The following is a 16,989-nucleotide window of genomic DNA, read 5'->3' on the forward strand; positions in this document are numbered from 1 at the left end:
AATTTTTGCAAAAAAAAAAAAAAAAAAAGCAAATCTCAATTATTTTATCTAAAGTTAGCAATAATTCATGTTTCTAATGTCCCGTCAACAGTTATACACGACTAATATATCACAGCAAAAAAATTAATTTTTGCTATATTATAAATGACCATGTTTTAAAAACTATAGTAAAAAATATTATTAATCGTCGTCAAATAAAATCAATATGAAAATTTAAGTTTTTATCACGATTAATCAATACTTACTATGAAAATATTTGTCATGGTTTTAACTATGGCTAATGTTTTGACCCCACTTACTGAAACAATAATTAATGACGGTCGCGGAACTGTGATTAATTTTATTCACCATAATTTTTTTTATTATAAATAATTTAATATAATAAAAGATCATATTTGTTGCAGTGTATGTGGCACATACAAATATATGTGAACAATTAATTAGATAATTGAACGAAGAGAAAGAGACGTGTTAGTTGGAGAGAGTAGATTAGAAGTGGGCGTGGTGTAGGAAAATAAACAAAAAGGAAAAACAAAAGAGAAATTAGAGCAAAAACGCCACATTTGGTGTTCTTATATTATATAAAAGTACACGCTTGTATTTATCAAATAGTTATTAATATTTTAATTTTTAAATAATTTAAGATTGTAACTTTTATTCCCAAAATTTTAAATTTTTTTTGGTATTTTTTGGTCCTACCATAAACTTCTTCGTTATACTCGAGAAATTTCATTTAAAGTGGAAAAAAATTGCTATTTTTTTCATATTTTGTAGTGTTTTTCAAGTTATAATCCAATGCACCCATTTTTTTTATTTTTTTTCAAACTTCAAAAGAGAATAAATAGAAAAAAGATAAATTTAAGCAATAATTTTTTTAAATAATCTAAACAAAAAATTATCAAAAATAGAAAAATTATCAATAAATTTTTAAAAAAATTGCTTTTTTTTTTTGTTTATTCTCTTGTAAAGTTTAAAGAGAAATCGAAAAAAATGGGTGCATTGGGTACAACTTGAAAAACACTACAAAATGAAAAAAAATAGCAATTTTTTCCACTTTAAATGAAATTTTCGTTAAGTTTAACGAAAAAGTTAATGGAAGGACCAAAAATGCCAAAAAATTTAAATATGAGAACCAAAATCGCATTAATAACTATATTTAAGAACCAAACATAAATTTATTCCCGAAAAATTTCTTCAAATCGACATAGATGAAGAAAATCAGATTATTCAGAAACATGAAAAGCATATGGATTTAGTTGGTTCAATGCGTAAAAATGTGGTAGATTAAAATTTGCTCTAGTAATTTGTGATCATTAGCAATCTTTCCTGATTGAGAGTTTAAAAAAAAAAAAATGTAACTAGTTATGATCAAAGAAAAGAAGAGCACTTTAGCTAATATTTGACTAATTTGAGGCCATGATATTGTGTTAGGCAGCCCAAATAGAAGTTGATGATAACAAAGTTTCTTTGATTAGAGACATAATAATACTGAATTATCATCATTTACATGAACAAAGAAAGAAAGACAAGTGTCCATTTTATAGAGAGGATATTAAGCAATGAGAATTTAAGCTCAAATGATAAAGAAAACTTCATTATAAGTTCAACTTCAAGAGATGAAGACATAATCCAAACTAGGAGTCAAGATTGGCCTAAAGCATTGTGACTTAAATCCAAGGGAAAATTAAAAGTTGTGTGTACGAAGCTTCATATAATTATGAATATCTATTGTTGTTTGAGAAATTACAAATACCCCTTACATAGAAAATAATTATGTAGTCTCTGAACGGTGATGTGAAAATTACTACTTTATCCTTATTAATGTTTTTTCTATTTTTTAATATATATTTAAAAAATATTAAAAAAATCTGAAGGTGGATAAAATAAATACCATAGGTTATATTAGTCAATAAAAGTATTTTAAGATATTTTAAAAAGTATATAAAATTATAATTCATAATCCAAAAAGACATTTTGGTTAGTTTACAAAAAATTGGATGGAAACCTAACCAAGGCTAATGGAATGGGTTCATTGCTAGACGGACGTTAAAATTAAGGGGTATTTATAATTTTTCAAACAATGAGGAGTTATTTGTAATTACGCCAAATCTGAAGAGAGATGGTTGTAACTTATCTTAAATCTAATTATTGTTTGAGTTCTTCTACAAAGCCTCATTTACTTTTTATCATTAGATTGTAATTAAGCAGCTTAATACAGTCGAGTAAGGTATTAATTTTGCATTATGAAAGCTCGTTTCTAATCCAAGAGTCAGTATTAATCACTGTTTGGATTGAATGACTCTAAACAACTTAAAGTAAAAGTAGGATAACTATACATGGTCTTTTGCTTATCCTCTCTTCCAAATAACTTATATCGCAAAATAAATGGACCTAAAGTGATTTTTGTTACAGGGGCTTTCATAGCAGAGAATTGCTGTGGGACTGACTTTCACATGCTAACAAGCCTTTCCATCCCTGTGACAGTAGTCCAGTTAGGGCTCGTTTGCTTTGAGTATTATATTGATAAGATAACTCTGTATTATATGTGTAATAAAAAATTTGGGATTAATTATTGGGTGTTTACTTGGGTGTAATATTAATGTTGGCAATAAAAGTATTCATCGTTTATTTTAGTTAATTAACAATTTTTGTGGTGATACGACGAGTCTGCCCTTGGTAGACTTTTAGTCAATTTTTTCTCCCAATTTTATCGTTTAACAACATACCAATTCCCCCAAATCGTTGGAGCCCTAAAATTGAAAGTCATACTTCACGCTGAGTCTGCATAGAGGAAACCTTTACAAGATGATCTAAGGTTTGTAAACTTATTCCCCCCATTACTGAGTTTAATATTTTTCAATCCATTATTGTGTAGTTGTGTGTTTATCAAATTCAGCGATTAAGTTAAGAACGCTTGTCGCTGTTCAATCTATATGGTTAAGAATCTATTTGGAAATTACAAGTATCTGTTGCTTTTGTAGCTTAGAAATTGTATGCAAATAACAATGGTTTTGTATTTAGTTAGCCTGATTAATGGGTCAAAATTGCCTAGGCCCAAACCTAAAATTTTAAATTAGGGCTAGACCCATTATGTTAAAAAAAAAAAATAGATCTGGATCACATAATATACTCGACCTTACCCTGCCGTAAGCGTACCCAACACCTCACAATTATTCTCTCCCTTTTAATTAGATGTCAAATGTAAGATTTGAGAGCCACCATCGCTTCTTTCAAAAATAAACAATTGCTTCGTCTCCTTCCCGGAATTCATTGCTACAGCACAGTCATACATGTTTTCCTTTTCGCCTTCGATGATTTTGTCATGGACAAAGACAACTTCGACAAGACCAATGCTGCCGGGTTCGAATCCAAATTTTGTTTCCCCATCGAGTCCCCATACAATTTTGAAACTTAGAGTGATGAAGGTCTTGAAATATCCACTATTTCACTTTACATTTTGCTTTTTTATTTTTTTTTATTTTTCCTACTATTCCTAATAATTTTTGTTTTTGTGTTTTCTTGTAGAAGCACTAGGTGACGACGACTTCGCCTTAGTCGATATTTGCCATGTCTTAGGTTAGCTTACAACAATGTTCCTTAATTTGCTCAATCGAATCATATTCTAGGTAATCTCAAGTTGTACCGAGGTAAATCTTTGGTTAGTTTTTTATAACTATTTGTATTTTTCTAGCAATGGGATAGTATTTCAAGCATCTATACTTTATTGAATAATCTTGGTCTAAGAAAAGTATGTGGAAGACGACTTTTCCACAATGTTTGATGTGGCTTGTAATAAGTAATGATAGTGAATCTTTAGCTAATACACTACAAAAAAAATGTCATAGCAACAGACTTTTGCCACGAAGATTTGCAACAAGAACATTTGCGTCGCTATAGGTAGTGATGCTATAGTTACTTCGGCTTTTTTGTTGCAAATTACGTTGCCAAAACGTGACTTTCAACAAATTTTGCAATGAACTTTGCAATGGACGTTATGATATTTTTGCAACAACTTTGTGATAATATGCCCATGGAAAAATTGCAATGCATTGTTTGTAACTAAAAATTCGTGGCAAAATTGCAATAAATTGTTTACATCAACAATCCTTTGCAAATTTTGCAACGAAATTATTTTCCAAATATGTTGCAAATTTTTATTATAAAATTTTGCAAGAAAATTTTATAATTTTTGTTTTACAATAATTTTTATTTTAAATTTATTTTTATTTTAAAATTTGATATTTAATTTTTAAAATTAAAATTATATTTACTTTGCCACTAAAATTCAAATAAAACATAACAAAATATTTAATTAAAAATAAAATGTAGAAAAGAAGATTCAATGCATGTTCACTAAATACAAATATAAAGTTTCAAATATTCAAATTTAATAAGGGGATCATGCGGAAAAATTATTAAAAAATGCAAGAAAAAAAATTACAAAAGATGAGTGATTTTGAAACTTTTGAAAAATTAAACAAAACTGATATCTTAGATACCAATTTTGACATATTAAGAAAAAATTTAAAACAAACCAACCGCCTATGAATTGCAGACGGTTGACGTGTACTATGGGTCTGACCCTTTTGTAATCATGCATGCATCCATGACTAGGTGCGTGCACATATGCAACTCTTAGACATCATTTGCTCCAAAATGCCCAAGTACCCTGTTTGGAATCTATTGTCACATTCCAACCCATACAGATAGTTTTTCCTCAGATACTCTAGTAGTGCATCTTTTTTCACAATAAACCAAATATACCGTGACACTCTATCATCATTTTTTCCACCTCAGCGATGAAGTTCTTTGCATCCATCTTTGTCCATTCTGAACTAACAAACACATTACATGACGGACATAACGTAGGTGTCTCAAAAATTATTCGAACATAACTCAATATTAAACCAAACAAATATCATTCAAGTATACATCAAATCCTCAAATGATGTTTAGAAAGTAATAGATATTCAAAGTATTAATTGGTCTCAATGATGCAAATAGAACTAAAGTTGGAACACCAAGATTCTTCACGCCACTCTTTGTACATCGTGTTTGCAATATCATCTCTCCATATGTTTTGGACTAGATTTTAATCTACAGTTCCCAAGTAATCGGTGTTTTTATCTTCTCCGTTTATGATTGACTCATGCACCATTGTTTCAAGTGCATCAACAAATATTTCTTGTTGAATATAACTATTCAAAAGACAACAAACGAGGTATTATTTGATTATGGTATTTAATTGAATAGAATGCAAGATTTCTCAAGGCCGTCCAACAACTTTTGAGTAAACAAAACGTGCATTTGATCACATTACAAGTGAAGCATGCTTCATATAAAAAAACTTTGTGGTTCTGTGGAGTATTCCTTCCTGTTTCTCATTCTTTCAAATGAAATGAATACCCCATGTAAGGTGTTAAAAACCTTTCATCGTTGTTGTAACAATTGTCATTCAAATAGTAATTGTCTACAAAAGCACACGATTAACATCAGCGAAAAAAAAATATAGCATACTATAAAATAAAGTTAAATAACTACTAAGATATATCAATATCGCAAGCTATTTTGATACCAGTCGGTCGATTAATTGCATCCCTCAAAACTCTGCTATCAGCAACATTACCTTCCCATCTAGCTAAAATGTAAATGAACTGCATCTCTATCACAAACATCAAGTAAATTCACGATAATTGATCATTTACATGTTCTGTATTTAGCTTTATTTTCAGTTGGTGCATGTACATCAATATACGTTCCATCCAAAGTTCTCAAACCCCCTAACAAACTAACAAATACGATGCAATATAAGTGTTTAATCTATAATATTTTTGCACAAATAACAAATTTTAATTCAAAATTACCTCAAACCATTTTTATCTGGAGCAGTTACTCTTAGAAGGTATATAGTTTGGTGAGCAATAAGGTACAGAGTCTCAAAACAACGTTCAGATCATGATGAAAGTGCAGTTCGACCCGATAGTATGAAGTCGTATTTAACTAAATGCATTTTCCTCTGATGGGCTAAAATACTAAGAAATATAGCAACTTGTGAATAGATGAAAACATGTTTAGAGTCTCATAATCCTCCTTTGTTTTGCCATATTACATACAATCTCCCAAATGCATTTCTATTCATTCTTAAATTATCAATGCATGCTGGTGTCACTAAATTAAACTTGCCTCCTCATAACTTGGACTTCAAGACGGTAACCTGTTTTGTAGGCTATACGTTAATATTCGTCTTGGACGATGACTTTTTAATTGCGACCTCCAAAACCGATATAATCAATAGAACAACATTAACATCCTCATTGCATCAGCCATAAAGTCTTGAAAACATAAACCTCTAATATCTCTTTAAACTGCATCCTAACATACAATGTATTCAAAAATTATGAAAATCTAAATTTCAACAAAATCTGCAAACAAAGAGCGGCATTAAAATTGATATATAAATACATAATGCAACATGTAAAAGAAAAATAAACTAATGGAATTAATTCAGACCAAATAAAAAATCTCGAACCCAACATAAATAATCTAAACAAAAACAAAAAATATAATCAATTAGACAAATCAACTTAGTTATAAAAAAAAAATATTTTCCAGGCAGTATTAGTTTCATAACTACACACATTCTTCAACATTAATTGAAAAAATAACATACAAAATTGAAAAAACTAAAACAATCTTGACGTAACTCTGATTGGCCTCTCATTTTCAGATTTCTTTACAACAAAAATAAAAACAAAAATTTAAACATCTTAATCTAGCTCAACAAAGTAGGCGAATGATTATGATAAATACCAATTTTGCTCCACAAGTGGATTCTTTTTTAGCATTAAAAAAATAATAATAACTCAGTAATTTTTTACCTTCGCAGCAACCAGGTGGAATGATGATCTTACACTGGACAAATATCTGAAGCTCGAGCATTAAGATTTTTTTTTTGGGGGGGGTGGGGGGTGAATCAGGATAAGTGGTGTGAGGGGGTAGTTGAGATTAATACCATAATTTCTATTGCCAAAACAAAGACAATTATGACTTTTCCCATATCTAGGGTTTTTTCACTAGAGTGGATTGAATTATGGAAGTGCAACAGTGAAATTGCCGAACTTGGGGTGTAACCACGAGCTCCCATCTACCAAAGTAAACAGGTCACTAGATTTCATAACAAAATTATTTCAAATGTTTCCATATCAACAACCACTGGAATCAATTAGTATTCTAGTTCAGAACAAAAGTTGAAAATTCTGAAATTTTTATATTATGAAATCATCTAAATATATCTAAAGAATCTGTTATTGAAAATTTGATATTCCTAATCAATAAAGAGACTAAACTCTTTCATATTTAAGATATTTGTAGAAATTTTTAATAAATATTAAAAAAGCGTAATTAATAAAATTCAAGTTATAAAAGATAAATTAAATTTGTAGTCCCAATATAAATCCACTTATTCACTTCGGTTCCTTGTAATCACGTGCCACAATTTTGATCCTAATATTTAAATACTTTTACATGTTTGATCCTATCATAAAAAAAAAAATGTATTAAAAAAAATGAAGTTGGAGCAGATTACCACTTTCATGGATAACACGATCATTTCTCTTACATGGCCTAGTCATGTATACTATGTTTCTTTTCACATACAGTGCTAGGCCACATAATCGTAGTTTCTAGTTCCGTTAATTTTAATACTTATTTTTTTTAATACTTATTTTGATAGTAGGGCCAAATATATAAATAGTTATAAATACTAGGGATCAAAATTATGGCATGTGAATATTAGAGACCAATAACGAATAAATGACTATACATAGGGAACAAAAATAAAATTTTACCCAAGTTTAAAACATTGAAGAATTTAGACCATATGACATGAAAGCTCAATTTGGCAAATTTGCTGGACTACTTCTAATTTCAGATATTTAGGTTTGGGCTTTTGTAGCTGAGCCCATCATCTCTTGAAGCCCAATTCAAAGGTCGTCTTGTTACTTATGAGGAGTATCTGTTATAAACCCTTTCTCCCCAAAGCTTCAGCCGCAAATCAGCATTTCTAGTCAGAGAGAAGTCACCTCGCTCTGTTGCAGCATCCAGGTCTCGTCTCTTCTCTTCATTTTCTTCAGGAAATCTATGGTTGGGGATTACCGCGTGTGTTTTCTATATGAATCTGAGCTGATATTTGGATTTATTCAAACAATTATGCTTCTTAGGGTTTTGAGTTGCTTCTTAAAGTTTATTATTTTGTCTTGGATTTAAAAGTTTTAGTACTCTCGTAACAATGGTTGATAGTCTTTATGTGTATATAGGGTTGTTATTTTTGAGAAAATTTTTGGGTTATAATTTCTATTATAACTTGATAATTCTTAGTCTTGCACCAAGACGTGTATTATTCAATGAAAGGAATAGCTTTCAACTATGGAAGTGATTTCTATGGCGTTTATTGGGGTATAGGGTTTGGATTTGCTCCTTAGAGTTTATATTTTAACGGGGATTTGGAACTTAAAGTACACTGGAAAACCATGTCTTTTAGTTTTATCTTTGTTTGAAGGGTATTATTTTGTTCTTAATGTCAACTTGCATTTTGGATTTGTGCTGCAGATCTGAATACAATCATGGCAGAGGAAGAAAATCAGAATGAGATGAAAGAGGAAGTTAAGGATGATGTTGGAGATGTAAGTCTTTAAGAGAAGAGGAAGAAAGAAAATGATATTTTTTGTTAGTGATTTGAATAGGAGGCTGAACTGTTAGTTGCTTGTGTGGATTTTGGTTTTGTGGCAGTGGCGGTTTAGATTTTCTGGTGCTTTTAGGTTTATTTCTGTGGCTTTGCTTGTTCATAAATGTCTATCTGAGATTTATTGCAAGTAAGTGTGAAGGGTTTCATTTTAATAGTCGAAACACGGAGATCTAGTCGTTTTAGTTAAAAGCTTGTTCAATTGAACATCCTGGAAAGAAACTGATCCTGTTAAAACTTTGGAAGAGGACAATTGGAAGACATGAGTCTGTTTGGTGCTTTTGGAGCAAAAATTTGATTCTTTGGTCAGTTCTAAATGTATGAAACAGAAGTGATGAGATTTTGAATGGCTGTGATGATGTATTCCATTTTAATGTAACTGGTTTGCTGTACTCTTGCTGAAATGTACCATTTTGGAAATGTATGTTTTTTATGTGTTATTGCCAGAAGAATCAATGTTCCTTTTACTCCCATGATTCGGTACACTGTCTTGAAGTAAATATATAATTTAACCAACTATAGTATTGCTTATGCGAATGTCATCTATATAATCATTGTATATTTGTTTGTTCAATGATATGGCATTCCATTGCAGATAGCTCCTTTTGACCCAACAAAAAAGAAGAAAAAGAAGAAGCCAGTGGCTCAAGATCTAATTGAAGAGGAGTCTGTTGATTCTCTAGCTGAGAAAACTGAGAGCTTATCTGGTGTATATCTAAGCCAGTTCTCCTATGTGCATTTTTATTTTTCATACTTTTCATGACTTGATTCTGGAGTTAGTTTTATGTTATCAATCTCATATACATATGACTTTTATATGCAGTTTCTGATGGTCTGGAAACTTCATTTACTGGTCTCAAAAAGAAAAAGAAGAAACCGGTTAGTGATATTTTCTTTCTTTTGTTATTTATGCTGTGGACATTTTCTGTGTGGTTCTGGTACTAACATTATGCACAACCGTTGCAGGCACATGCAGATCTCCTGACTGAAGAAAAAGAAAATATTGGGGAGGACTTGGATGGTGAGGAGTGTTCTTGTTAGGGACTGCATCGAGTTTTTGCTCTTTCTTAACATTTCTCTTTATTTTCAATAATTTGTCGAGTAATATGCTTTTTCCAAAATTTTAGATATCATTGGTGAGGATGAGGAAGGAGAAGGAATTGTGTTGCAACAATTTCCATGGGAAGGGAGTGATCGGGATTATGAATATGAGGAGGTAAGATCGAAGGTCTGTTCTTGATTATTGTGATTTATCTGGTTGCTTTTAAACCTGTCAATGGTGGGGCATCAATGATGGTTTTTCTTCAAGCGTCAATGTTATTAAGTTACAGCTTTAATGTGGTACCATGTGGATACAAAGGAGTTATCATGGCTCCTCCAAGAATACAGATAAGTTGGGGATTAAACAATATAGGAGGAAAAAGGAGGGTTTACAGTACTAAAGTCATGTAACTGTCTCTTATACTTACAGAAGTAACCTTGCAAGGCATTTCAATGGGACAGGGGAGTTGGAAATGTAGGGTGTACAATTGTACATTACCAAAGTCATGCACAAATGTATTACCTTTCCGTATATGTGTGCCCTTCTGTCTCTATACTCATGAGGCATTTGAGTGGGTTCCACTAATTGAGTGATTATGTGGTTTGAGTAGGTCTTTGTTTTTGCATTGGTTACCGTTCTATTCTAAAAGAACCTTGTAGCTGAAAGTGGTTGAACCTATACATCATGGTGTGTTGGGCAGCACATTGTTCTTGCAGCTTTGTTGGTGTCAGTACACACTGTTTCCTTGCTTTTGAGATGATGAGAACCTTCTAAAATATGTGAGAAATCATACGCAGTTTGAAGAAGATTGGAGAGGGGTAACTTCTACTTGTTTGCTCAGTGATTGTTTGAGTTGGATAACGTTTCTGTTTATTTTTCTTTGCAGATATCAGTGTTGGTATAGTTAGTACTTTCTATTAGTGCAACCCTTTTGGGGTCTGGTAATATTAGACAAGAGTACAAAAAGTGAAAACAGCTGGGGAAATAACCATCATGGTATATATCCACCCTCTAATGACATCATATGTAGCTCTGTCCTGCTTGGTGTTAGCAAGTCGATCCAAATGCTATACGTCTAGAACACTGTGGTTAAAAGCATGCTGTTGTTCCTCTTCAGCATGCAGATCTGTTCTGTAGGAGATGGAAAGTGTACTCTTGAGTCTTGGCAGGTCGCTTTCTAATCCTATGGATGACTTCAAGACATTCCTTGTATTGTTAGTGCTAGAAAAGACCAGGCTTGCCCTGTGTGACAAAAATTTAAAAGAAAATACAGTGGCAGGAGTGTGATCATCCCTTACCATGTTTTCAATTGATGCTTGCCCCCATTAATTCTCTACTTGTCGTAAACATCAAGCTCTTGCAGTGACTTCCCTCCTTTTATGTTAATTTTATTCTAGTCATGTTGACCTTTAGTCTGCAATTTACAGCTTCTTGGGCGTGTCTTTAACATTCTCCGTGAGAATAATCCCGAGCTTGCTGGAGATCGGCGCAGGACAGTTATGAGGCCACCTCAAGTTCTTCGTGAAGGCACCAAGAAAACTGTATTTGTCAATTTCATGGATCTTTGCAAGACGTATGGTGTTCCTTCTTTCAGTTAAAATGTCTTTCATAGAAATTGAATAGTTGTGGATTTCAAAGATTTCAGCTTTGTGGTTGATCCTTGAAATTACATCTTGAATCTTCTGGTGCCAGCAAAAAGAACACCTGGCTACCCTTTTTACAGGATATTGATATGTGTTTGTGTTCAGCTGTTTACTACTTTACTGTTTGTGATTCAGATATACATTGATATATTAACTTGTCACTGGGTACCCATTTTACAGGATGCATAGACAACCTGAGCATGTCATGACCTTCTTGCTGGCGGAAATGGGAACAAGTGGGTCTCTGGATGGACAACAAAGATTAGTAGTCAAAGGAAGGTTTGCTCCCAAGAATTTTGAGGGAATTCTGCGACGCTATATTAGTAAGTATTATTTTAGGTTACCTTTCACTGGTCTTTTATAAATGAAATAATCGCATTTGCTCTGTATATCTATGTCTCCTTTGTTCTACTGTATTAGTCTCTCTGACCTTTTATTACCTGATTACTCAAAATGTGAAAACTATCATTGAAGCAATGGTGCTTGTAGATTATATTTTATTTTGTATGTTGTGTCAATTCTTATGTATCGACAATAATCTTTAACCCTTATATTTGCCTGTGTCTTATACTTTTTTGTTTCTGAATGTTGTGTGCAGATGAATATGTTATATGCAATGGCTGCAAAAGTCCGGATACCATCCTCTCAAAGGAGAATCGTCTCTTCTTTCTCAGATGTGAAAAGGTAGTCTTCTTTCTGTTCATGATTTTCTGTGTGTAAAAGTCATGTTAAATTAAACTCAAGTAACTTAAAAACTCGTGTTTTTAAAGATATCATTCCTCCTTTTGATAAATTATCAACTGATTCTAAAGCAAAACATTACTTGGTTTTACTTGGGCCTGTGATGATCGAACAATTTGCCTACATTGTCTGACTGCTTCTTGAAGGAGATTTTTCAGTAATTCTGAGGCCTTAGACGTAATCAAGTACGGAGTCATATTTTAGCTCTCTTTTGTTCCCTCTTCTCCACGTTCCCCGCCTCCTTCCTCCATGCTGTCTGGAAATTTTTATTCCCTAGCCCTATATCCGTCTGCCTTATGCTTGGGTGTATGTTAATGATATTTATGCATGTTAATTGGTACTCATCCATACTAATCCGGAAAGCTCTTATCATCCTTTTCTCTTTGGGCCTGTGATGATCAAACATTTTGCCTACATTGTCTGATAGCTAGTTGAAGAATGTATCTGAAGTAAGTCTGAGGCCTTTGGAGAAGATGATAATTCTGGAACGCAATAGCAATTTTACAGTTTTCCCTTGATGTTTATGTTCATACTTGATATTTATCCTATTTAGTCCGAAGTTGGAAAGAAGTTTCCCTTCCCAAAAGTAGAAAGTGTGACTTTAATAAATTGTCGCTACTTGGAGTCTTGAAACTGCTCCAGGTCCTTGTGTTTGTTGATTTTCTGAATCCTCAACGTTGGAATTTTCTGTTTGCGGTCATGCATTGTCGAACTCTTTTGTTTGGAAGACACATGAATATTGCTTCATGAATGTGGAGCCTTGGATTTTTGCTTCCTAACTGGGAATATATATGTATTTTATGCTTTGACAACTGAGGCTGCTTGGTCTGGTATGAAGATGGACGCAGGCTACCTGCTTCTCTTCCTCTCAGTCATTAATTCAATAGAATGTAGTAACAACATTTGATAAATATTCTTGTTTTTCCTTTTAGAATACATTAGGACTCTGGCTGCTCTTCAGGACATTATCATGCATATGAGAAATAAAATTAGCAACAGTTTGAAAATAAGCATTCGTCCTACATTTGTTGCTAAAACATTTTTGTGCTAAATTTCTTGTAGTGTGGTTCTGGAAGATCAGTTGCTCCTATCAAGGCTGGATTTGTTGCTCGTGTTGGTCGCCGGAAAGCTGGAACGTAATGAAAGCTGTTCTTCGGGAACAATGTGTTCTATACTGTGAATTGATCTAGATCTCTGTTGTTAGTAAACAAACCAACAGCACTGCCTGTCTTTATTTTGCTCTTGATAATAAGGACATATTGAAATTTTCTGTGAAGAGGTACCAAAGGTTTGGTGGAATTTTGAGTGCGGTATATCTGTTTCCTTGCAGCATTTTATTTCACCTCAATTTCCCTGCCTTTCTCTGCGCAGCGATCCTTCATGGAATAGGTGTTGGTTTTAGCTTACAGTGGCAAGGGTCCTCTTTTCCACTTTGATTTCGAAGATTGAGTTTGTTCTGTGTCTTTATATGCAAATTCAAGTCATTGTAGCATATGAATTTGGCCTTTGGTTCAATCATAACTTAGAAATTATGATGGGTGATGTGTAAGTAATGTCCAAGTAAAGTATTAAGCAAAAAGTGGTCTTGTATTTTTTTGTAGTTACTTATCTAGAGCTGATTGCTTGATACCCTTTGCAATACGCCTTGAGGAGTATCATCGTCCGGAGAAATTAATAAAATTGTACACTTGAAATAATGGGTGTAAAATCGGTAAATTAACACTTTGTGCAAATGATGTTAGTGTGGTAAATGGTAATTACCATATTTCTGTCGCTTGATGTGTATCTTTTTGTACTCATTACTATATATTTCGTAAGTGTTAGTTTTTGTTGTAGTGCTACCATGGGATTGTAAGACTGGAGACCTACTAGTGTAGGTTTTACGTTTAAGGTCTATGTTTAGGTTGTGGGATGAGATTAATGAGATAAGTAAATGTGTTGATAAATGTTGGGGGTAGTTGGTGATACCATAAATTTAAGTTTCGCGTACTTATGATGGCAAAACTTAATTGATTTGTTTATGGGTTACTTTAATGGGTAAATTAAGATGATTTTTTTAAAATTTAACATAATTACGAATACATCCTCATTATTTGGAAAATTATTAATACTCTACTGATATTAACGATATGAAGTTAATTCGTAAGGTTTTCATCTATTTTTTTGTGGTCAACTGATCAAAATGCATTTGTGGATTGAGAATATAATTTTATTTATTTTTTAGATTTTTTTAATATTATTTTATGGATTAAGATAATTTTTTTTTAATTTTTAAAATTTTTCCATCCATCTCATTCATTTTTTTTTTTATAGTGTCAGTCACATGGAAGCAAACTTGCACTACAAAGTTGAGGTCTTATCTGCATTAGGCAATGAGATTTTTGGGTTTGCCCAAGGCTTTATTGGAGTTAATTTGAAAAAGTTTGACTGCATATTGTGTATTGAGTATTATGTGGATATAGAAAGTTAGTGGTTTATCCTTATTAAATGTATTTTTTTCCCTCTATTTATACAGGTAAAATGTGAATCCAGTAGGAAGCAAATATAATTATAAATTGGATTGATTTGAAAATAAAGATTTAATTTTTGAAAAAAAATTATTTTAGTTCAGTAGAACTATATCGTCTTTAATACCAGATGGATTTTTTTATGAGACCAACTATTTAATTGAAATTGTTTTTTTTTTTCTTTAAGTTGTTGTCGATGTGTATTGAATTTATGATTAATTTAAAAAAATATGAATAATTCTCACATCAAATTAAATAAAATTATGTGTACGGGAACAACATATCATCATTTCCAAAAAGGGAAAAAATATAATTTAATCTCATGTGATATTGTAAATGTGCAAATTATTCCATATAGAAAAAAATAGCAATTTACTCCCTTATTTTTTAAAATGCAATAATTTATCCTCTGTGTTTTTTAAAATAAAATAATTATTTTTTTATTTTAAACGATATAGAAGATAAATTACTATTTTTTTTTATAGAGAGATAATTTACTCGTTTACAATATTAGAGGATAAATTATATTCAATCCTTACAATAAGTGTACACAACAAATAAATAAAAGTATAAAAGCATGTTACTCGGAGATTGGAGAAATAAATGGAAAGTCAAAAATTGTTGAACAAGAACGTGGAAGATGGCGTTGTCTATTTAGCCCACACGTAAACATGTGTTGGTCTCATGACATATATGAATATTATACAATTAAAAAAATATATTTTAAAAGAATTGCACGTATCTTCATCTTCCCATTTATTTATTCTTCTCCATAAATATTTTATTGAATTTGATCTACTTATAATCTGATTTTGTGATTGATTGATGAACAATTCAATATTTTCAAAATTCAACGACGAAATCAATTCGATAAATGACTCAAATTATATAATGGGATCCGGCTAATATTCAAAATCGGAAACATGAGTAATTTCTCTATATTTATATGATTAATGGCATGCATGAATTATGATGAGATATGGATTGTGCAAATTTATTGATAGATTTTTCAAGCAGCTACTTTACGTTAATAGAAAGGATGATAATTGGTGGATCATAAAAATTATGATATGATCGGGTTGGGTGCATTTCTCCCCGTTTCAACCAACTCCAATGTTCGTATCTAGGAAGACCTATGGATCCCATCTATTTAGAATTTCACCCCCACCCTAGGGAGGTAACCGCATGCCCTCGGCCAACCTATATTCGGGAACTCATTGTGCAGTTTTAAACTGTGGAACTTTGAAATCCTTCACCAACTCTTTCCAAATGATGTTGTCTGTGAGATCAGAAAAATTCAAATTCCAACTACATTGGAACCCTTCCCCCCCCAAGCCGTTTTAGGCGCCCTCCACGTTAGGAAATTTCACTACCAAAGCGGCCTTCCATGCAATCTAGAGATCATCCAACCACCTCACACGTCGATGATGAAATTGTTGGGAAGAGAATTTGCAGCCTTGACTTGCACAACAGACTCAAACTCTTAATCTGGAGAACACTTTTTGATGTGTTTCCAACCCGAGGTAAGATTGCAATTTATTTCAAATCTAATGCTCTGATTGGCTCGCTGTGACTTTTAGGTCGAAGATGCTCATCATTTGTTTCTGAAATGCCTATTTACAGAGAGGATTTGGCTACTCTCTAAGTGGCAAGTGAGACTCCACCCCTTGTCACACTTGCAACTCAAGAGTGGTTCCTTTTCATCTCGGACCCAAAATAAAATTTCTTCCCCCCGGGCTATGACCAACACGAATTCTTGACCACATGGACTATCACATTGGAGCTCATATAGAAGGCACAAAATGATCAAGTGCACACGGGAAGGAACCACCACCTGCTGAGGCTCTTGCACAGATCATCCTCAACTTCTCGACTAACCATTCTTGTGCCCGAGCAACCAGAAAACAAGACCACTCGAGAATTGCAAATGGACTGCGCCTCCCTCGGAATGGCTCAAAGTGAACACGGAAATTGCACTCATAAAAGCTAAGTGTTTTGCGGCATTCGTTGTTCGAAATCATGACAGCTTTGTTGTCAGCTCACAAACGACAGAAGTTTTCACATATAATGCATCTCTTGTGGAGCTCCGAGCAATTCAACTTGTGGCCGAAAAGATGAATAATCTTGCTCTTGAGAAAGTTATTTTTGAAATAGATTCGGCAGATTATGTTACGTGGATTAAAGGATCACCCGAAGACATCGATCGTGCAGCTCACTTAAATGTGTTAGAAATTTAAAGACTTTAGGAAATTAGACTGAAGTGGAATTTTCGAAAAATTCTTAGATAGTGTAATGGCTTGGCCCATGGCTTGTCTA

General features: G+C 32.6%; 1 protein-coding gene across 1 annotated transcript; it reads left to right on the forward strand.

The window, feature by feature from the left end:
• LOC105163851 (eukaryotic translation initiation factor 2 subunit beta) lies at positions 8,015-13,731 on the forward strand. The gene is made up of 10 exons (XM_011082342.2): positions 8,015-8,103; positions 8,608-8,681; positions 9,336-9,447; positions 9,564-9,619; positions 9,707-9,761; positions 9,868-9,956; positions 11,210-11,355; positions 11,606-11,748; positions 12,024-12,109; positions 13,229-13,731. Exons 2-10 carry the CDS (start codon positions 8,622-8,624, stop codon positions 13,304-13,306), a joined length of 825 nt encoding a protein of 274 aa, XP_011080644.1. The 5' UTR covers positions 8,015-8,103; positions 8,608-8,621; the 3' UTR covers positions 13,307-13,731.

The sequence above is a fragment of the Sesamum indicum genome, linkage group LG6, assembly GCF_000512975.1.
Source record: "Sesamum indicum cultivar Zhongzhi No. 13 linkage group LG6, S_indicum_v1.0, whole genome shotgun sequence".
Classification (NCBI taxonomy): domain Eukaryota; kingdom Viridiplantae; phylum Streptophyta; class Magnoliopsida; order Lamiales; family Pedaliaceae; genus Sesamum; species Sesamum indicum.